The sequence below is a fragment of the Xyrauchen texanus genome, chromosome 21 (genome assembly GCF_025860055.1).
Source record: "Xyrauchen texanus isolate HMW12.3.18 chromosome 21, RBS_HiC_50CHRs, whole genome shotgun sequence".
Taxonomy (NCBI): Eukaryota; Metazoa; Chordata; class Actinopteri; order Cypriniformes; family Catostomidae; genus Xyrauchen; species Xyrauchen texanus.
The window spans coordinates 20,988,995-21,011,925 of NC_068296.1; the positions used below are offsets into that span (position 1 = coordinate 20,988,995).

The 22,931-nt window shown below is 36.0% G+C and overlaps 1 protein-coding gene across 2 annotated transcripts in view; it reads right to left on the reverse strand.

The window, feature by feature from the left end:
• The window catches only part of LOC127661760 (rho family-interacting cell polarization regulator 1-like), a 95,325-nt gene that overhangs the window by 39,002 nt on the left and 33,392 nt on the right, over positions 1–22,931 (reverse strand). For both annotated transcript variants that reach the window (XM_052152631.1, XM_052152630.1), the window contains exons 2-8: positions 11,878–12,001; positions 9,242–9,394; positions 7,394–7,472; positions 7,258–7,281; positions 7,056–7,109; positions 2,239–2,388; positions 869–932 (exon numbers count right to left, since the gene is read on the reverse strand). In XM_052152631.1, coding sequence (XP_052008591.1) covers positions 869–932; positions 2,239–2,388; positions 7,056–7,109; positions 7,258–7,281; positions 7,394–7,472; positions 9,242–9,394; positions 11,878–11,975 — 622 coding nt within the window. In that variant the 5' untranslated portion in view covers positions 11,976–12,001. The remainder of the gene's footprint in view (positions 1–868; positions 933–2,238; positions 2,389–7,055; positions 7,110–7,257; positions 7,282–7,393; positions 7,473–9,241; positions 9,395–11,877; positions 12,002–22,931) is intronic.

Sequence of the window (22,931 nt, forward strand, 5' to 3'; positions counted from 1 at the left end):
GTTGAGGTTATTGCCATGGCATACAAGAAGGCTCATCAACCCTTACCTGGGGAAGTCACTTGCCATTCCACCAGGGCTGTTTCTGCTTCGTGGGCTGCCTTCAGTGGCGTTTCCCTTACTGACATCTGTGCTGCAGCCACCTGGTCCTCTCCCTGTACCTTCGCAAGATTTTACAATGTCAATGTCACCACATCCCACGATGTGAGCTCTTCTGTTCTCTGGCAATAACCCATGTATTTTTGGGTGAGTTATTCCTCGTGACTTTGTTGGTATTGTTCATCCACTACTATAGCATTATCTCTGGCGGTCAGGAGGGATGAATCAGAATGCTGGTTACGGATTTAACCGTGGTTCTGTGAATTCCGGATAACTGCCAGAGTTTCCTGTCTCTCGGAAGACGTTCCGAGGCGGGGTACCAAGCTGCAGTGGCTTATATTTCCCTCAGCTTGGCTTACGTCACTAAGTGACTTCGTTGGTATATGTATGCAATCTATATGTCTGGCACTGCGAATATCCACTACTATAGGACTATCTCTTGTGGTCATCCGGAATTTACAGAACCATGGTTACATCCGTAACCAGCGTTTCATAGTGGTTTTTTTGTTTTGTTTTGTTTTTGTCCTTTTTCAAACCTGACATTACGGCAAATAAACCCTGTGAAGAACTTTTAAAAATGTGCCTTTTGTGTCCACATAAGAAAGTCATATGGGTTATAAAGCAACATTAGTGTGAGTAAATGACAACATTTTCAAAAATTTGGCAAACTATTTCTTTAAAGTTTGTAAGAATACCAAAAAACATTATGATTTGGGTGGACCATTATGACCGCAGTATATAGAGACAGGCTGAAAGTACAATGTTGTCTTACCCTTCATTTTGACATGGAACTCCCCCAGCTGGTTCTCCAGCTCACTCTCAAGCATGCACATATTCTACAGAGATATAGAGACAGAGACAGTGAGTAAATTATGGAGGAAAATAATTTTATGGAGAGTTCTATTCCAATAGCTGAATGTGGGTCTTGCAGTGACCATTATGGAAATGAAAAGCACTTGACTGGCAAAGGCCAGCAACTCTTACTCAGATTGCCTTCCAGCATTATTTCCACCAGCATATCGAATGAGTCTAGTTTTACTCTCTCTAGGCTATGCATCCATTTTCCACTGGATGTGGAAAAATCCTTTGGCGCAAGCCATAATCAACAGAGAATAAGCTTTAACTTCCTGACAGTGACATCAAACTAATAAACATTTTTGAGAGTCTTATCTTTACCAGAACTATATATTACTACTTTATTTATATATTAACCTCTGGATCTTACCACTGAAAATTAAGAACAGTTCATTGCTTATACGCAACACCTGTCCTTCACACCACTGTACTGCACAATTTTGTTGCTCTATGAATACACGCTTCAAACCTTTAACAAACACAAACTGATAAACTAAAGTTGCTTTCAGTTCTGAAGTAAAAACATTTTTCTAATACTTAACTGAAGCAGATTTCAGTTCTGAATTAGATTCGGTTTATTGGCACTAAACAAAAGTGGATTTTAATTACGAATTGGATTCAGTTTTCTAAAGACTGTCACACACCGGACAAGAAGCATCATGCCACGCATCCTTGCGGCTAGGAAACGGCACAGGTAACAAACACAGGGCATGTCGATGCGGTTCAGGTGGCAAGACAGTACACACAAAAGTTAACAAGGTTTTCCCTTCTTCAAAAATGGACAAGACTAGGGTAAATAATATATGTCCTTTGATAATGATTTGTTTACTAATACTGAACTGAAGCTAGTTCTAAATTGGATTTAGTATATTTAGTATACACTAAAGTGGATTCCAGTTCTTAAGTGGTTTCAGTTTACCAACAATAAAGTGGATTTCAGTTTTGAATTAGTTACTAACACTACAGTACATTTTAGTTTTGAAGAGGATTTAGTACTAACACTAATGTTGATTTAGGTTCTGAATTGTATTTAGTTTACAAACACTAAAGTGGGTTTCAGTGAATTGGTTACTAACACTACAGTGAATTTCAGTACTAAAGGGAACTCTGTTTACTAAAACTGAAGTGACAATCAGTTCTGAAATTGAATCAGTTTACCAATACTAAACTGAAGTGGAGTTCTCAAGCCTCTTAAATCCTACCTACACTGTTTCCTCTTAACTTCTTGTCAATGTACACATATTTCTTCCTGCTTTACTCTCATCTGCCCGCACACCCTTATCTTACCTCTGTGTACTCTTTGAAGCTCTTGTTGGCTTCAGACAGACTCTCTCTGGCCTCTCTGCTGCCTGGAGAAGCCGTGTAAGCCTTCACCATCTTATTTGCTCCATCTCTCAGTCTGCGTTGCATACAATAGGCCTCATAGAGCTCATCGATCTGTACAAACACACAACAACACCCCAGTGTTTATGAAAATCAATGGAACATTAATTTAATTTCAATTCAAGGATGTTTTGCTAAAAAAAGTTTTAGCGCATCAAAATAAAGCTGAGGGAAACACAAAATTCCATTTAACGCAAAAATGTAGTGTCACGTTACAGAATTTAGCCCAATCGTTAGCCTGTGTTAATCATAACGACAAGGTATACATCCTTGAAAGCCCATTTATTGTACGTGATTATGGATTGATCTCAATGGCAAACAGATCCGATGCTGCAAACATGACACTTCCAGGACTGCCAACACAAATATCTCGTATCATGCACATCGACAAGTGCACGTAGAATAAATGAATGGCCACTGTTTGTGATTCATTTCAATTTATTTAGACATCCGTTTATTTATTAAAGTTGATTTTCCACACCATTCAAAATAATAGACGGCAGTCATGGAATTAGCCCAGAAAAAAAAACATATAATTTTTGTGCACAAAGATGTTTTAAATTAAAAATAAATACACAATACTAGGAGAAAAGCTTAAGTGTGATTTTTGGAACACTAACATGCAGCATAGCCCAAATCTATAAAATGATTGTTTAGCTTACTTTTGAAACAATACCAGAAAAATCACCTGTGTTCTATCAATTAACTAAAAGCATTAAATTAAATAATTACCAAAGGAAAAACATGTATTTTTTTTAGACCTAGGCCTATATATATGCCTTTTCTTTACACAAACTTATATTAGCCTTACCCTGTTCTGTAGATGAAAAAAGTCGGCTAAATGACATTCTCAGAATGTTCTACAATTTTTTCAAGTATAAAATATCAGAACTATTTGTCCAATGCCAAGTTCACTTTCAGAAAACGAGCATTTTAACATTTTAAATATTTTAAATCTAACCCTCTTTACATTGGATCACATTTGCTGAGCTTCTTCAGAAACATTTTACATTGTCATCTCAAATTAATTTTAGCATCATAATGCAATCAAGTTCAGTTGGTCATTAAAAGTTGTGGGACAAATATGCGGGACATAATACAGTTGTGATGACAATGCTTTAGATTAGATGATTGTTCAAAATAGCCTAATGAATATCAGAAATGTATCATATTTAAACCCTGATATTACACCGCATAGTTTTTTCTTTAATAGCTGTGCACACCACATATCCACATCGATGGATGGTCCTTATACTATGACCGAAATTTTCCCCCACTACTTGGCGCAAGTTGCCAGCTTGAACAGGGCCGTGACATTCGCTTTCGGGTCAGAACCGGTGGCAATCTGCGATAGGCGCAACATCAGGACCAATATTACAGAAGGGCAACAGTTCCTTTTTGATTGCAATTCCTAATCTTCTGGTTGAATTTATTTAAGAAATTAAAATGACAGTAAGCTGGCTAATTTCAATGAATTGTCTCAATACTCTCCCCATTTAACCACAACTTTGGGAATTAGGGACATCTGGGAGGCGAAAGGTACACAATTAGCAATAAACACATTTCTGTATGGAAACAGCTTACGGGCAGACTTCCTTTGCGATAAACCAAAACTTATGCGACAAAGTATTTTTTTAGGCATGACGTCATCAAAGGCCATTTGAATGGAAACAGGAAGACAGCAAATTTCCCAAACTTTGTTTTACATATTTTCACTTCACTTTGTCAAAAATAAAATAGTGTGAAAAGTGGATGGAAACTAGGCATACGTTATGCATGTTGAAAAGGAATGTCTTGAGTAGCATTCAGTATTTTTATGGCTTAATGAGTTTGCTGCAGTTCAGTCAACATCCAACACTGCTGGTGACACTGACCTGATTAACCACCAACACACACACACATACACACACACACACAATTTTTGTCTTTTATTGCCCAAGTTCTTCCTGTAGGGCCTTATTGTCCCAAATATAAGTAATTTAGATTTTATTGATCTGTCCACAGGACCACGAGCAGGTCTGCAAATATGGAAGTCGGCAATGGAGACACGAAACAGTTCAATCCCCTCATAATGCCAACAATCTTACAGACAGCCTAAAGTAAGTTTAGAGAAAAACAAATACTGTGAAAGATTGTCAGAATAAGAGATTCTAGCACTAAAGTCCAAACAAAAACAGTATGAATGTTACATTTATTCCACGCAACATGTTAAGCAAAAAAGAGATGCCGTAGTGGAGCTTTATGAAAATGTAAATGTTTTTGTGCGTACTTAAATACTGTTTGTGGACAAATTTGTCCCCCAGAAGTTATCTAACAAAAGCGTACTTTTTGGGACATTCAGGGACATCCTCATTTGGAAAAAGTAATCATAAATTAAATAATTATTAATAAATTAGTTTTTGTCAAAGTTCAAAAAGTTTTGTTTAGGTATGCTTAGGGGCTGTTCACATTTAACACACTGTTGCATCTGTGTGCAAAATTTTTCAATGTAAGCATGCGTTAGATGGACGCCTTTGACCATTGTGCTGAATTTTGCATTTTTTTTCTCGAGTATTGCACAGAAGCACTTTGTTTTTAGACGCTGTGTCAATTAAAAGAACTTGAACTGTTCACCTGCATTCTGTTCTATTCGTTGCATTGCATCTTGCTTTTGAACCACTACTTAGTGTGTGTGATAGGGTTAAATGATTGTCATTAAAATTAACTTATAACAACAGTTATATCAATGACTGATCCTCATTTGGACTGCTAAGGAAATGTGCATGCATGCGTGCGTATGTGTTAAAAGGCCAAGGATGTTGATGATCCAAATCCTCTGCAATGCAGAAGCAGCAGTATGGTGAAGAATTAAACAGTCAACACAGCAAGGGTACCTCATACTGGGGCAAACACACAGACATACACACATGCACGCTATGGGATAAACACACAAGTGTGACCCAGACAGCACAAGGACACATATGCACCATTCAAACATACATAATATGATTGAAGACGATATCAAGAGGGACACAATCTGCAACCCTTACAAGGTTTCCTGCAGTAACTAAAAGAGGGAATGTAAGACAGAAAGGCAGAAAGTAAGAGAGGGAAAATATTCATCTGTCTGTCCATCTGGAAGTTGTTAGGAGGAGCCGTCCAGCAAGCATGTTCCAGCATACTGGCAACAAGTCAGCGGGACAGTTGTTATGACAGCGCCTCTCCTGCTAATATACACTGCTATACAAAGCTGATAACAACATGCCTCTTCATTCACATTTATTTTAGGCAATAGCACAATACACAACTGAAAACATCACTATGAAGAATCTGGAAGTTTGGTGGAACTATCATTGGAATGACAGCTCAGCAAAGGTGCTTAAAGGGATAGTTCACCCAAAAATGAAATGTCATCATTTACTCACTCTTATGTCGTTCCAAACCTATATTACTTTCTTTATTCAGTGGGACACAGAGAATGTTAGAGACAGATGGCCTTAGTCACCATTCACTTCCACATTTCCATACAGACCAATGAAAGTAAATGGTAACAGAGTGTCAGTCCCTATATTTCTGCCTAAAATATCCTTTTCTGTTCCAATGGAAGAAAGAGTTATACCGGTTTAGAACAACAAGAGGGTAAATGAAGATGGATTTTTATATTGAATGAACTTTCAATTTAAAATATGGGCATTTTACTTTTTTCCTACCTCCCCTTTAAAATCCATAACAGGAGGCCCTACATATCTCACCGTACTAAAGAACTCTGGCTCCCTGCAGTGCTCTTGACTCATAAAACATACACTAGTCACATAAGAAATGGAGATATGAAGTAGAGGAGTGAGAGGAGGATAGATGAAGTCCTGTAGTGCAGCTGGCTTAGTTTAGGCTGTTAGTTCAGACTCCAACAGGTCCAGCAGAGGGTTTAACCGCTCCCCAAACAAGCGAGGAATGCTAGCAGGCCCTGGAGCTGTCCTCTGCTTGTGACCCGTGTCCCCTGCAGTGTGTGAGTGTCTATGTGGTGGGGGTACTGCAGAGAAATATCTTTGGTTGTGTGGTATAAGGGTTTGTGAGGAAGGGTTTTGCTGTATATCTTGTAGGTGAATATCAATAACAAAATAAATGTCATTGTTTAGATACGGTTGTACAAGCATGAATGCATTCAAGGCTTCAAAGCCATGCAACATTTGAGTAAGAACAGACCTGCAGTGCTCTTTTAACTATGGAACCAAGATACATGCATATACAGTCATATCTAACAAGTGTGACATCCTGTTGTCTGCACACATATAAATCATCACATTTATATTTCACCTAAATTTGACAAACTAAATAATTACATGAACACTCAGATCTTATTATTTCATAAAAAACAAACATTCAACATGTAACCAAAACTAAAATAATTCTGCATCCTAAATGAGGATGTCACAGATTATTAAAACACGTTGCAAATGTTCTTCATTCTAAAAATGTTTTGATTAAATGACTTGGTAAAAGTAATATCATAGTTTCCTTAAAATTTGAATACATCATGTGGGTGTGCACATCTTAAATTTTTATTTTTCAAACATATTTAAAAAAAAAAGCATGTTTTACAAATACAATCAATCTTTTAATTCATGAAAATCAAATGTACTTGGAATTCTACATTGTAACCAAAAAAAGTAACGTCATCTGCCCTAAAATATTTACATATTTAAACATTTAATTTGCATATTTCAGTTAAACGGCAGCCTTACCTTACTGAGATGAAACTCCAGCCGTCTCATAAATCTCTCAATCACTTTCACTTGCTGAGAGGAAAGAGAATAACCATCACAATATGATTTTGATAGCCAGTAACTATTTAATAATAATAAATAAGATCCCACTAGTTCTTTTCAGAATATGCAGATTCTAAACACAAGTAAGATGGAAGAAAACTTAGAAGTTTCCACTTACCTTGTCAAGTTCATACAGAAAGCCCTGAATCAGAACAACAGATAGATGTCATTTTAAAATCAAACAGTTCAACAGCCCAGACATTGGCATTGCCTGGTACTTGTTATGTGATTCTCTCTCAGACGGGTATACTTACCAAGCGAGAGTTTCTCTTGGATTCTTTCATTTGTCTATTCAGACTGTCCAGCTCCATCTGATGGACCTGCAGGTAAGATCTGTAATGTACAGCAGACATCAGCTTACAGTATCTGTCTCACTCTCAGTGATTAATGTATTCTGCAAGTCACATATTTTTTTTTTAAACAATAGCTCCCTGTGAGGTGTGATTGACTGATAACATCCACTGAATTATGTGTCAAAATTAACTGTAATGCCTGGTACATGCATTTAAAGTTTGTACGGTGCATACAATCTGAACTCCATCCTATAAACATTTAATATCTCATATTCCTGCTGCTGAAGGTGTACAAAACAACAAAATTGCAATGACTTACGTTGCCTTGTGTCTCCAAATTAAGTCATGTTTTGCCCAACAAAATTAGTTACTCTTTAAGGAAGCCTCTTCAAACAAACAAAAGTGAGACCGGTTTCATTTGACCCAAAACTGCACTGAGCATAAAAGAAACCAGCTCCTCGCTATAGTTTAAGGACAAAATTGTCCACAAAAGATAAATCTGACAAAACCTCTTTTGGGGACATTCGCCGGCATCCTCATTTGGAAAACATTATTCATATTAAAAATAAATATATATATATATATATATATATATATATATATATATATATATATATATATATATATATATATATATATATATATATATATATATATATATATATATATATTTTGAATATGTATTCTATATTTTTAATACAAATATATATATATATATATATATTTGTATTCTAAAAATGTCAAAAGTTATCTTTTAGGGTTAAGGTTAGTCAGTAGTAGTAATATTTAGCTTTATATAAAAATAATACAAGTCTATTGTATGTCCCATTTAATAAGTACCAAGTAAGTGTGTGTGTGTGTATACAGTTTTGACTGACTTTTGAGGACCAATATTTTTTATGTTCTCACTAATGTAGTAAAACATACTTGTAAGGACATTTCAGTGGTCTTCACTTAAATCTTCCAAATCATCTTTTTTTTTAAATCTACTGATGTTAACAGGCATTTGTGAGGATTAAAGGGATAATAGTTCACCATAAATTAATTTCCTCACCCTCATACCATCCCAGATGTATGACTTTCTTCTGCAGAACACAAACAATGATTTTTAGAAGAATATTTCAGCTCTGAAGGTCTATACAATGCAAGTGAATGGTGAAAAAACACATAAAGGCAAAATAAAAGTAATCTATCAGAATCCAGTCGTTTAATCAACATCTTCTGAAGCGATCCAATCTGTTTTGGGTGAGAACAGACCAAAATATAACTCCTTTTTCATTGTACATCTTGAAAGTAGTCCCCTTAGCAATCATGGTTTCAAGCTTGATTACACTTCATAGCACTTTGTGCATGCATCAAGCACCAAGAAGTGTAATCGAGCTTGAAATCATTATTGTGCCGAGAGAATGCAATGGCAAGATGTACAGTGAAAAAGGAATTATATTTTGGTCTGTTCTCATCCAAAAACAATTGGATCGCTTCAGAAGACATTGATTTAACCACTCGAGTCATATGGATTACTTGTATGATGCCTTTATGTGTTTTTTGGAGCTTCAAAGTTTAGGTCACCATTCACTTGCATTGTATGGACCTACAGAGCTGCAATATTCTTCTAAAAATCTTTCTGCAGAAGAAAGTCATACACATCTGGGATAGCATGAGAATGAGTAAATGATGAGAGCATTTTAAGGTAAACTATTCATTTAAGTACAGTAAAGGGTATTGAAAATACCTCTGTATAAATACCACAGCATCTATGAGATGTCCTCAATAATATAGTGAAACAAACATGAACATGTGTGTACATACTGCAGTCCTCTCTTCAGGGCCTCATACACCTCATCCATCCTCTCGGGCTGGGGCACCTTTGGAGGAGGTGATTTAGTGGAGTGTGAGAACATCCTGCTTGCCCTAGAGGGAGTCTTCCTTAAACACGCAGGGGTGCTGAACACAGAGAGGTTCCTAGGGAAAATACAAATTACAAACACATCATTACACTCATTAAATGAGAGATATAATACCATACATCAGATACAAGGTACTATGGCTGGCTGGGGAAACATAAACAATCTCTTTTTTAAATCAATAGTGCTTTAAAATAACACCAGTGCTGATCGATTCAAGCTGCAACCGTTTATTCAAGTAACAGGCAGCTTAATAAATGGTGAGAAAAAGTTATGTGCTTTGACAGAATATACTCTTGTAAAGCTGTATAAGGTAAATGCTGGTAAGTACAACACGATTAAAGGTGAAGTGTGTAACTTTTTTGGTATTAAAATACTTTCTCCTATACATGCTTAAGATACAGGCCATTTTTAGGTTAATTTTCTCGAAAACTGTGAACAGTTTAATTGGTGCTATATAAATTTCTGTTTGTTTTGAGCGACTTGTCCAGCCTGGCACAACAACAGCGCTAAAAAATATTAGCTAGGGCAGACCTATCTGTTAGCTTGATGAATGGTGACAAGGGGTGTATTTGGAAGTCTGTTTTTAAAAACATTGTTTATTTTTGCTGAATAATATACACTGAATAATATTCATTAAAGGAATAGTTTAAAAAAAGAAAGACCAGGAATGATGGCGAAATATATCAGCTGTCTAAATCTTTGCCGAGCTTATTAACTACTGATTCTAATATTTTTCTCTTTCTCTTTCTGTTTCTGTCTCTACTCCTGTTATCCTTCCTGTCAGTTCGTTCTGTTTTCCTCTCTGTTGTCCTAATAGTGCTCTTCTTTAATTTTTCATGCTTTCTCTGTTTCTGCTCAATTTCAACAGCAGGGGTTTGGAGAGAGCTGTACATGCTTTTGAGATAAACTACATGAACACTCAAGATCCACTCTGCCCCTCTGAAAAATTAACATGGAGCCACATACTTACCTTTACAACAGAGCACACACATACACACTTATTTCGAGAAAGAAAAATATTGGATAAACCTGAAAATCTGTGTGGAGGGAAAGCAAGATCCACACAGATTTCCACTATAATTTGTCTCCTATTTTGTTGCAGTGTAGTTTCTTTGAAGTCAATAAAAAATGGACATGCATTCCTGCTACGTGCAGTCATGAGGATGTATGCTGGCCCCACAGGACGTCCTTTCAGCTGTGACTTCCCTTAATGTTGACTGCCTTCGGCCATAACTGAATTGGGGCGGTACTGGATGTGTGCTTGCATGTTTGAGAATATTGCTTTTGGTGTCCTTTGTTTATGCGTCTGTTGCATTTGTTCATGAATGTGTATGTTAAATAAGAATGTGTAAAAATACATATTTTCAAAAAGTCGCTGGTTTGTCTGAATAACTAAGCAACTAATCGGTCTTAAGAAAGCCATGTATAAATAGGTAGGGGTGTAACGATTCATCACCAACAATCCAATGTTATTGATACAACGCATAAATATCGATAGACATTTTTTAAAGATGTAACTTTATTTTAATACTCTCATGTCAGCCTCATCCATACGCATTTCCATCAGGTTATGAAGCAACCATATTACATTCATTCACTTTATGAGCACAAAATATGCTTTTCATGTGGGACATGGATGTGCACAGGGTCTTTGAAGCCAAATTTTGCTCTGGGCTTCCTGTGAAATGCAAACTCCAGCGATATGATCAGTGTGAGCACGTCAACCAGGCGCTCCTTAAAATCTGAGCTCTTGTGACAAATGCAGAGCAGCTCACATGCATGATTAATTTGGGCTTCCATCGATATCGTTGCACATGCGACCCATCTGAATTTTACATGAGAATTTGCTATTTTAAATTACCATGGAGCAGTTCAACCATCATGTGAAATGTCTTGACAACGCCGACATTATAATGCACATAAACAGCACTAATGAGGGAAAGAGAAACACCTGCTCAGCACTAGCATCAATTATAAGACTTTACACATCTACACCCTTACTAACATTTATATTACAAGTTAACTGTAACAGAATTTTTCATTACAACAGTGGAAGTTGTAGCCAAGAAAACAGTAGATAGCACAGATAGTTGGAAACAAGTCATGGGTATGTAAGTACTTTGAATTGGATTAAACTGAAAAATAATCAAACAATTGGTGATCACTTGTGTGACAAGTGTATTTTTTATATTATTATCTGTATAATTTTTTTTAACATCTGAAAAATGCCTTATTTTGTTGTGATTGTCACAACATAATTTAAAAGAAGTTTGTAAAACTTTACAAACCATCTTAACACAATTATCTTAGTGTGCCCAAAAAAATAAATACTGAGTTGCGACATGTCTGTCTGCATGTGTATGGCTGTTGTGGTGTTTAAAGGGAATTCATTTAAAAAGGCACATCTTTTCCAAGAGAGTTTTAGCATACAAACCGTCTAACAGCTAAAGCAAAGCATGATGTCAGCACACTAATTAAAGCACCTCTTTTACAAATATTAAAACTAATATCCGACCCATCTCTACTGTTAAAACCGACCTGTAGGACTTATCGTAGGAGTTGACTCCAGCGAAGGACTGGCTCCTAGTGATGGATCTGGCAACGACCCTGCGCGAGGGGCGCACAGAGAGGGACATGGTGGACACAGCTTTGGAGGGACTCCCTGCAAAACACAGATAAAATATGAGGTCAAACACATGGGGAAAATGGGTGCACAGGTTTAACAAAACTTAGGCTAATGGTGATTGAGCCACAGAATAAAACAGGACATGAGTTTTCAATTTAAGCCATTTTCCAGAGGCACTGTCTTTGCATATTGCGTCTTAAATATAATTGTTCAAGAATTAGGCAATTCAAATCTCATTATTAACTTTTGGTTAAGTGCACCTCGGGATCTGCGGAATGAATCAGCGGAATGTTTAATTTATTTAACAGGATATTGCGGTTCTATAAGGGCAAACTCTCTGACCGCCTGAGATAAAAGCCTTTTAGACATAAATTAATGGAATTCCAGAACACACTGTCAAACAAAACAGATGTTTTTACATTTTGATTCCTTGCAAAAATTCTTGACTCATAAGACTTTCTTAACTCCTATTTCTTGTGTATCTCAAGAACAAGAAGATTAAAAGAAAGTATTTTCCCACTTGCTACCGAAACAACCAAAACTAGTCTGGTTTCACACAAAACTAGTCAGAAATATTCACATGTGCTTGAGGGTAACCCAAAGCTAGGTAAAGTTTCAGCTGTATGTTCTTCATTGATTAAAATTTTTTATCCACAACAGGGAAAAAGTTTAACCCATCAGCCAAAATACATTCAAAGCCACTCAGTAGATCTCTCTCTCTTAAACATGTAATGGAATTCATAGCTAATTTTACTTCTGTAACATGACAAGAGAAAAAAAAAATTTGGGCAAGCCTTTGTTTTATCCATCAGTAATTGATTGGATTGTGAAAATTGGGCATTCCAATGGACCAGAGCAACTAGCTTGTTTGTCTGAGGGGAGGAGTTGAAAAAAAGTAATTTGAGAAAGGAGAAATTGCTAAGTGTCTACTGAACAACGTGTCTGATACTTTGTCTCTTTGTCTTTGCGGTCAGACTGATTAGAGTTGGGAAAGCAACTGTAAATGGACACGGGCAATCGGGGACATTGTCCCAGGCCCTGTGAATTTTTGTGGCAGACCCACATGGAGTTACTGAGAGTCACACTGGAAAACCACCCCCACACAACGATTGACACAAACAGAGAGAGCGAAAGAGAAAGTAATCATGCTCATCCAGCCCTGATAGCCAGCCTCTAGATTAGCCATACTTGGAGTTCCTTGTATATAATCAGTGAGGTTTCTTATCATTGTTTCTTATCATTGGCATGACCTTTTCATGGCCTATCAGACATCACAGCAACAAAAACACTCTGTGGACATGATGTGGGAGGAAAGAGCAGTCAAGATTGCACTTAACACCACACCAATCATGATGATTTTAGCCAGGACAGGAACATGCACCATTTCAGACTACAGAGACAATGAGCCACAAACGTGATAACAAAGATACAAGAACAAACGAACACAACCAAAGAACCAAGTTAGAGCAAAGATATGGGGCAATATTGGCCTTGGGGATATATCGGTCAACCATTAGAAATGACTAGACTTTTTTGTTTTTTTACTTATGTATTATTTTCTTTGCTGCATTGCTTTGAAATAATGTTAAAAACCAAAGAGCTCATTTTAATCCCTGTAAATGAGCTAACGTGGTATTGCTTACAGACACAGTAGCTGACAGGCTTGTAGTTGGAGTGGAATTATAGAAATTAGTGACACTGAAGAAAATGCAGTGCCCATGACCAGTTCGAAGGACGAAGATATTGTCGACAAGAAAGGTCACTCAATTTCATTAGTTTGAAGATACTTTGGCTATTTACAATCTGACAAAAAACAGATTGCATGCACTGCAAACTGTGCCAAAGATCCGTGCCATGCAGGCAACACCACAAACCGGTTCCATCATTTAAAACATCACCCGTTAGAATAAGCAGAAAGTAAGAAATTACAGTCCCAAAAGAGTGTTGTTAGTGGCACCAGGCCTGTACTCAGTGCGACTACCCAGCAGCAAACTTTAGTATCATCATTTTCAAGCACCGTGCCTTACGACAAAAAAACAAAATGACCATCAGGATGCAGAGTGTAGGGAGATGGTAGAGCGGCAGCTGCAAACTGTGCCACTCTTTGCCTCTATTTCTGATATGTGGTCTAGTCACACATCTGAGCCTTATATGAGCCTCACTATTCACTTTATACACAAAGACTGGTATCTTCAGAGCAAATGCCTCCAAACGGCTTACTTTCCTGAAGACCATACAGGTGAATTTATTGCCCCAGAAATTATTGAGGCACTCGCCTCCTGGGGACTGAGTGAAGACCAAAAAGTATGTATCACAACTGATAGCAGTTCAAACATGGTCAAATGGACATGGTTTCAGTGTTTTGGACATCGACTACACTCGGCTATTGGGAAGTTTTAGCCTGCGTTCTTGAGGGGAGGAGCATGAGCGTCAAATATCTGTAAAAAGTAATTGATGGTTAGATTACACCAATTTGGCCGAATTTTTTGCATCGTTAAATCAATGCAATTCCATTCTTTACTTCCATAGCTTTACTGGCGTAAAGTCCCACACTGCGTTGCCAAAGCTGTAGTAACAATAATGACGATGATAATAACAAGAAAATAATTATAAAAGATTCAAATCAATTACTTTATTGTATTAGTCCTTTGAACTTAAAGTTTAATGATTACAAGCATGATGAAGCAATATTTGAAACAGAAATACATGTTGATTTAAAGATTTAATATATTATGTCATATTATTACATATGTCTGTTCAGATTCACACAGCAGTACTTAATTTTTCTATTAAAATATTTATTTTGTTGAGAAAAAAAAACTGAAAAAGTATTTAACTTCATTTTACTCATGTATATTATGATCTCGATTTTTTTTTTCATTATAAATGTTTTGAATATTCTAACTCAGATTTGTGAAATGTTCTGCTGTTTGGCAAATGTTTGTCATGTTCTGACAATAAAGATTATTTAACCATCTGGTTTCTTCAACTTTCACTCAGGAGCAAAAAAAACTGCCTTTAAACTTAAAAGAAATAATGATTTGACATTTATCGTGATAATTATAGATATCGACTGATATGAAAATATTCATCATGTTAATGATTTTGCCTGAGTCGCCCAGCCCTACCCATTAGTACTAACAAGTGAGAGTCCTGTTTATCGCTGTCAACCAGATGAAGTTATCAGTGTAATAGAAAGTTAGCAGAATGTTCCATGAGCAATCCTGCGGAAAAGACCAGCATTCATTTCCAGCTGATGGACGAGGATAGCCATGTTGTTCACCAACAAATCATAAAGAACATGTTGGCTGACAAACATTTTTGTGGTTGAACAAAATAGCAACATCTTTCTGATAAAGCAAGCTGACCAAGGGAGGCTTGGTGGTTAAGCTAGTTTGAATATAAGATTAAGTCTTTTGAACTAATAATGCTTATTTCTAATTTTCTTGGTGAATTTGCTCATTTTGCTATTTGTTTTATTTATTGGAAATTGTTTAAACGCAAATCCGATTTAAATTCACAAGCGTGTATTGAACCGTGGATGTCATACCAAAGGTTCAATATTATATTGAGAATTGTGGCATCCCTAGTAGCTACAGACAGCATAGTTTAGCAAACTCACAGAAAATAACCACAACAATCCTAGATGTTTATTCAGTACTGTGGCTAAATTGGTTAGGAATAAAGCCTCAACTGAACTAGAAATTCCCTCGCAGCACAATAATAATGACTTCATGAATTTATTTACTGATAAAATTGTAATAAATCAATAATAAAATTGGAATTATGCAATCATCTGTCATAGTACCTGAGAAAATAGTGTCTCATAATTTTCCTTACATGCAACTTCAATCCTTCGCTACCATAGGTCATGAAGAGCTAACAAAACTTATCGAAACATTAAAAGCCACATGTATGTTACATCCAATACCACCTAAGCTCTTAAGAGGCATTCCCGTAATCTCAGAAACTCTTCTTAAAATTATTAAATCCACGCTATCCTAAGTCCCAATAAACTTTTAAATGGCAGTTATCAAACCGCTTTTTAAGAAGCCACAACTGGATCCTGGAGAACTGGCTAATTATAGACCGATTTCAAATCTCCCGTGTATGTCGAAAATACTAGAAAAGTTAATGTCCTCCCAACTATGTTTATTTCTACAGAGAAATAGTATATATGAACAATTTCAGTCAGGATATAGGCCCCATCACAGTACAGAGACTGCACTTATCAGAGTTACAAATGACTTGCTCTTATCAGCTGATCGTGGCTGCATTTCACTTCTGGTGCTTTTATATCTTCATTCTCTTGCATAGGCTAGAGAATTATGTTGGCATTTGTGGAGTTGCATTAGCATGGTTTAGGTCCTATTAGGCAGACTGCTACTACTGTGTCTATGTAAATGAGGAATTGAAAAACTAAACAAAAGTTAAATATGGAGTGCCACAAGGATCAGTTTTAGGGCCTCTGCATTTCTCCTTGTATATGTTTCCCCTGGGAGATATTATCAGAAATCATGGAATAAATTTCCACTGTTATGCCGATGATACCCAAGTTTATATTTCTTCAAAACTGATGAAATTTCACAATTCTCAAAATTAGCAGAGTGTTTCAGTGAAATCAAAGATTGAATGGGCAGAAATGTTATTCTTCTCAATTTCGACAAAACAGAGGAACTAATTATTGGACCAAAATATTTTTTTAACTCACAATGGGTGTACAGTTACATCGTCTTCAACAGCAAAGAATGTAGGGTGTTATATTTGATACCAATCTGTCATTTGTAAATCAAATGACCAATGTTTGTAAACAGCCTTCTTCCATCTAAAAAATATTGATAAATTACAAACGCTCTCTGTTTCTGATGCCAAAAAAAAAAATGTATGCTTTCATGACCTCAAGACTAGATTATTATAAAGAATTACTGGGAGGATGTCCATCAAGATCAATAAATAAACTTCAATTGGTTCAAAGTGCGTATCAGCCGGTGGAACATTATCTCTCCCGGTCTCGACTCCCGCTCAGATTGGGTCTCTTCTGTGACTGGTTGAAGTAGCTCTGACCGCACAGAGAATAACAGTTTTGTAGTTTGTGTTTATTTACATGGCATGCTCCCGTATTATATGAACTTTAATTATTGATGAAACAAAGATATATCGCCAAGCTGTGATCTGTGTTGCTGTGTTATTTTTCCTGGCCACCAGTTCAGTGTCGGTCTGCTCGGTGTCCATCTTCACCTGATTTCCACGCTGCACACCGGAAACTTACATGACATGACCGCACATGTCACTCCCTAAACTGAGACTGACTGGTCATCTTTTCATTAGCGGTGTAGAAAATGGGCAAACGGCTCTCAGAGAGAATGGGGTGTCACGTCCACACATGCACTTATTTATTTAATAAAATTGCAGCATTTGCCATCATGTAATCGCACAGGCTGACATCGCGCTTGCGATATGATTAATCGTGCAGCACTAATCTGGACGCTTGAGTCATGTCAACTTCAAAGACATTAGTCATTAATCTTATAGTTCTTACAAAATCTTATTGTTTAAACACTGACCCTTAAAAAAATAGTACATCAAAAATGTTTTATTTGCTGATAATTTACTCAAACTCAGGCTAACCAAGATGTATCGGAGTTTCTTTCTTCATCAAAATGGAATTTTATATTTTTAGGATTTCATTTCCAGGCCTCCTCCTTAGCATGCCTCAAAATAATCCACATGACTCCAGTCGACAAATATAGTTCTTCTGAACCCAAACGCGATTGATTATTTTTTTTAGAAACAAAACAATATTTATATATTTTTAACTACAAATATTCGCTTCCATACATCTCTGTAATGTGTGTAATCTCGTTGGTAAGGTCACGCGTCACGTGGAAGAGGAGGCAGGAAGCGCATCATTGTTTACAAAAGAAGGAGTACAAAAGTTTAATTGTCTTTGCTGTAGATTTGTATTGTTCAAAATTATGATTTGGCATGTGTATGCTGATGCTTCAACCTTCAGAAACCCCAAAGAAAATACACGGCCTGTGCATACATGATCATGAGTGATTGAAACTCTGGCTTATCGTGCTGAACCTGGATATCAGTACACACCTACATTCTCTCAAATATTGGAGGGTGTGCAGTGAACATTTTACCCCTGAGGATTTCAGACTTTCGAAAGAAATAAAGGGCCGATATCTGAATATATTAGTAGTTAAAAAGTATAGAAGTATTGTTTTGTTTCTAAAAAATAATAAATCTTTAGGGTTCAAAATAACTTTATTCGTGTGGATTATTCTGATTCACCCTAAAAATGCATTTTGTACTGTCAAAACATTTTGGAAATTTACTTGCATTGTTTAAAGTAGGAGGCCTGAAATTAAATCCTAAAAATCTTAAATTATGTTTTGATGAAGAAAGAAACTCCGATACAACTTGGATGGCCTGAGGGTGAGTAAATTATCAGAACATTTTAATTTTGGGGCGAACTAATCCTTTAACACTTACTTAGTTTAATGATTTTAAACCATGAATGAACTATACATAATTAAGTTATATTGGCATTATATTCATGATATTAGCCAGAGGGGAACTTGCCCCCACAGTGAGCCTGGTTTCTCCCAAGGTTATTTTCTCCATTAACCAACATCTTATGGAATTTTGTGTTTCTTGCCTCAGTCGCCTTCAGCTTGCTCACTGGGCTTATTAATACAATTATTATTGAATTACTTATTTTTAAACACAATTCACAATCTTATTTGATCAAACTACACAATGATGACACCAAGACTTCATAGATATTACAGTTTAATTTTCTGTTAATGCATAATTTTCTGTAAAGCTGCTTTGAAACAATGTTTGTTGTGAAAGGCGCTATACAAATCAAATGAACTGACTTGACAACAACATCAGACTGAAATATGACAATGTGAAATTCATCATTATGGTAAGGTTGACTAAAAAAAATAATTGTATTTGTTTGTTAGTTTGTCCTTTGACTATGTTTGTCAAGTTCCAAATAAAAAGTTTAGTTTAGTAATTTTCATTTATAAAGTATTTAATTCACTGACTGGATTATTCAAAAATAGGCATTACAATATGGTTATTTAATATATATAAACCAATTTCTATTTTTAGAGAAATGTAACTATATTGTGATATATTGTAATTGTGATATAAAATTCCTAATTTCATGATATAAGATGTTGGACATAGCGCCTACCCCTAACATCAGCATAACAGAATCCAATGCTGGGGACAAGCATCTAAAACATAGCATACGCTGGTCTTTTGAACAGGGAAGGAACAGCAACTTTAAGCTGACTGTTTATTTAGCAAAAACCTCAATGCCTTCAAAAAGATGTGGTATTATGTAACTGCTAACAATTAAAACAACATTCACCATGGCTCTGCCAGAGCAGATGAGATGTGACTAGTTTCATTTTAAATTAAAATAAGATTTTATCTTTACCAGTTAAAAACGAGGGCAGGGTGAAACAGCCTTAATAAAAAGCTACTTTGAAGTCACACAGCTAATTACTCGAAGGTGAAATTCTGAAGTGTGAGCCAGCATTTGTTGGTTCATCAAATCATTTTAGCAGTGACATGTCAGCACAAAAGTGTTTTAATCACCACTATGGTCCGAACTGTGACGGTCAGCGCTTCAGTGTTTTGGTCAACAGAAATAGGCAGAAGCCACCCTGATGAAGGAAGAATTCCTTGCTCTGTGCCCAGCAAGAGAGTGTCACAGCTGGGATACGAAGAGGGACAGTTTCTGCCTTCCAGCCCTACATCTCCTTAGAGGCAATGCTCCAGATTGTCTAACTGGGTAAAGGCATTAAAAGATGGATCCAGGTTATGAAGAGAAGTGTAAAGACTTTTGCTCTTGGGGCAGACCTAGTTTTTATGATATATTTTTACACATACACATAAATGAATGCTTTATGAAGTAAATTAACTCTAAGTAGCCAATTGAGAAATGGGTTTCTAAACAAAGGAAAGATATAAATATTTCAAAAGGATTTAAAATTTTGATTATCAAGGTTTTTTTGTTTGTTTGCTTGTTTGTTGATCAGTGAGGAGAGTAAACAAAGTCACTAATGTTGATGCTAATAAAAAAAAATGCTAACAATGCAAAACATGGAGGAGGGAAAATCGTTCTTTTGAATGGAATTTCTTCATTCCCCACAGGATATTCTACTGTCTGACTGAGAAAAGACAAATAATAAAATCTGTAGTTAACCATCAGTAGAGATCCCCTAATCCCTTGATCTCTCTCTTGATAAAACAGTCAATTTCCATTTCTTGGAGAATCACATACAATAATGAAATAAAACATTTACTACAGGTAACGAAACCTTATGTATTTTTAATTAAACTATGTGTTTTAAATTATCTTCATCATCCCTATTAACATTAGCCATTTCTAGCCTACTGTGACAGAAAATGTAATTTGCTTAAAGGTGAAGTGTGCAAATTGCACCACCAGTGTCACCAAATGAAATGGCAAAAATAGTGATCGTTTTCAAAAAGGTTTCCTGAACGTTCACCCCTTCCATTGGTCGATCAAACAGAGAGTTCCGCCCCAAACTCGCAACATTGGTTGAGTCGATGTTGCTGTGTCAGAAGCTCAAACAAACACTGCAATGTTTTGATAGCACCATAAAGCCCCCCAGGGGAAATCAATTTAAAAATGACTTACTTATAGTTGTCTCTGCTTATTAAGCTGAGATAGGGAAAAGTAGTTTAACATCGAAAACATTGCAATCTCCATGTATAAAAATTTGTTTTTAACAGCATAACAAAGAATATTGGCAAATCTTATAACAAATACCAATACAAAACAAAAATGCAAACACACACCTTTTGGTGGGCCTCTTTTCTATTGTAAGCAGGTAAACAAGGCAAGTGAAACATTTAGCCCCTTCAACATGGCTTGTGCAAGAATCAAAACTCTATTTCCATTTATACACTGGAATCTTCGACACAAATAAATCTTCTAGAACAAATAAACATTATCAAAGCGCCATCCTTTAGCCAACTGTTGCTCTGTGCTGGGTTTCCATCTGAACACTCCAAGTGCATGTCAACTGTTTTCATGGTAATCAAAGATGGTCAGGCTCTGGGATTCTAAAGCCTGTGGATCAGAGTGACTATGTTATACAGGCGGCCTGGCTTTGCTCCAGGACTATTCCTGAACAACAAAGCACCTCACCCCCCCCACCCCCATCCGCCACAAACTACTTGGTATCCAACATAAACACCCTCACACACTCTCTCAAGCCCAACCAAATTAATGTGTTGATTTACCAGGATCAGTTTCACAAATGCATTTTTAATTTGAAGCTCTAGTCACAGTTAACATTTATCAAGTTTCATTGAGTTCATTTACAGTGATTCTCAACTGGTGGGTCAAGATTAATGTCAGAAATTAAACATTTTATTAAAGGGTTAGTTCACCCAAATATTATAATTCTCTCATTATTTACTTACCATTATACCACACCAGCTGTTTATGTATTTCCTTCTTCAGCAGAACCGAATTGAAGATTTTTACAAGTACATTTCAGCTCTGTTTGTCCATACAATGAAAGCGAATGGGTGCCATGACTCTGCTGGCAGTTTTACGGTCCAAAAAGCATATTTAGGCAGCAAAGAAAATCCATATGACTCTTCTGAAGCAAATTGATAGGATTGTTTTAAAAAATAAATTGATAAATTAAACTTTATTAACCTGTTGATACGCACTGGGGTTGCAACGGTATGAGATTTTCACGGTTTGATAACCGCCTCGGTTATCGGTATTACACAATTACTATTATTAGTGAAAACAGAAGGGTTATTTATTTATGTATTTTTGAGCAAACACTTTATTGTAATTGAAACTTGAAACTTTTTATTTAAGTATGTGTAAAAAAAAGTCTCCCTTTTGCAAATAAAATAAATAGAAAAAATAAGAAAACTAACAGAATTATAATAAACAGAATTATAAACATGATACAAAATAGCATGTAACTATAACATGTAATATAACTAAAGCATGTTAGTTTACATGTTAAATGAACTACTAAATGAAAAATAACATCAGCTGCGTGAGCTTTAAAGTAATATCCTATGATTATTAACAGTTAACATATACTGTAGGTGTGCGACAGTGAGGCCAGACTGCTCTTGTCTGTAACTTCAACTCAGTGGTTCTCAACTGGTTTTGCTTCAGGATGCAGATTTTACATTGGAAATCAAGCGTCGACCTGCCATAGATTAAACATAACCTGTATTTAATGTATCCTGGGTTGCATAGTTTTGTTCATGGTTTTCCAGTACAAGGATATGCATCAAGTGACATTATTTTTGTTGATGATGTCAACAACAAAATCTAGAGGAAGTTGTCTCTCCCCCTTTTAAAATTTGAAGAGCATATTTACTTATATGAACATTTGTTACCTAATATTAGATATTTATTCACATATTACACAGAAGGAAAGGCTCCTCATTATCATGGTTGGGTCATTGTGCTAGTCTTAAATAATAGTAATAATAATAATAAATGAATGTATTTATGAAAAATAAATACTAAACTTTAACAAAAACTGCCACTGTTGATATAAAATGAGGTCTAATAAATTCTACATTTAGATTATTTCATATGAAACTATGAAATTTTGTCAAAATATAAAAGTTTCTTTTACTTATGTAAAATCCTGAAACAAATTTGTAAAGGTGATGGTGTGTAATTATTAATATTTGTAACTATTTTGGTAAAGGGGCCACATTGTATTGCTTTTGATATACAATGTTCTGCATTGATTTGGTTTTTGTATCTTTTAAGCCCAGAAATAGTTGTGTACTCAATTTTCGGAAGTGTATCTGTGCATCTCTGGCTTGCTTTTGCTCGCATGCCAAGATCTACTTTTATATTTAATCACTGAGAATGTTTACCTGCAAAATTAGTAGCACCAAACATCACAAGCAG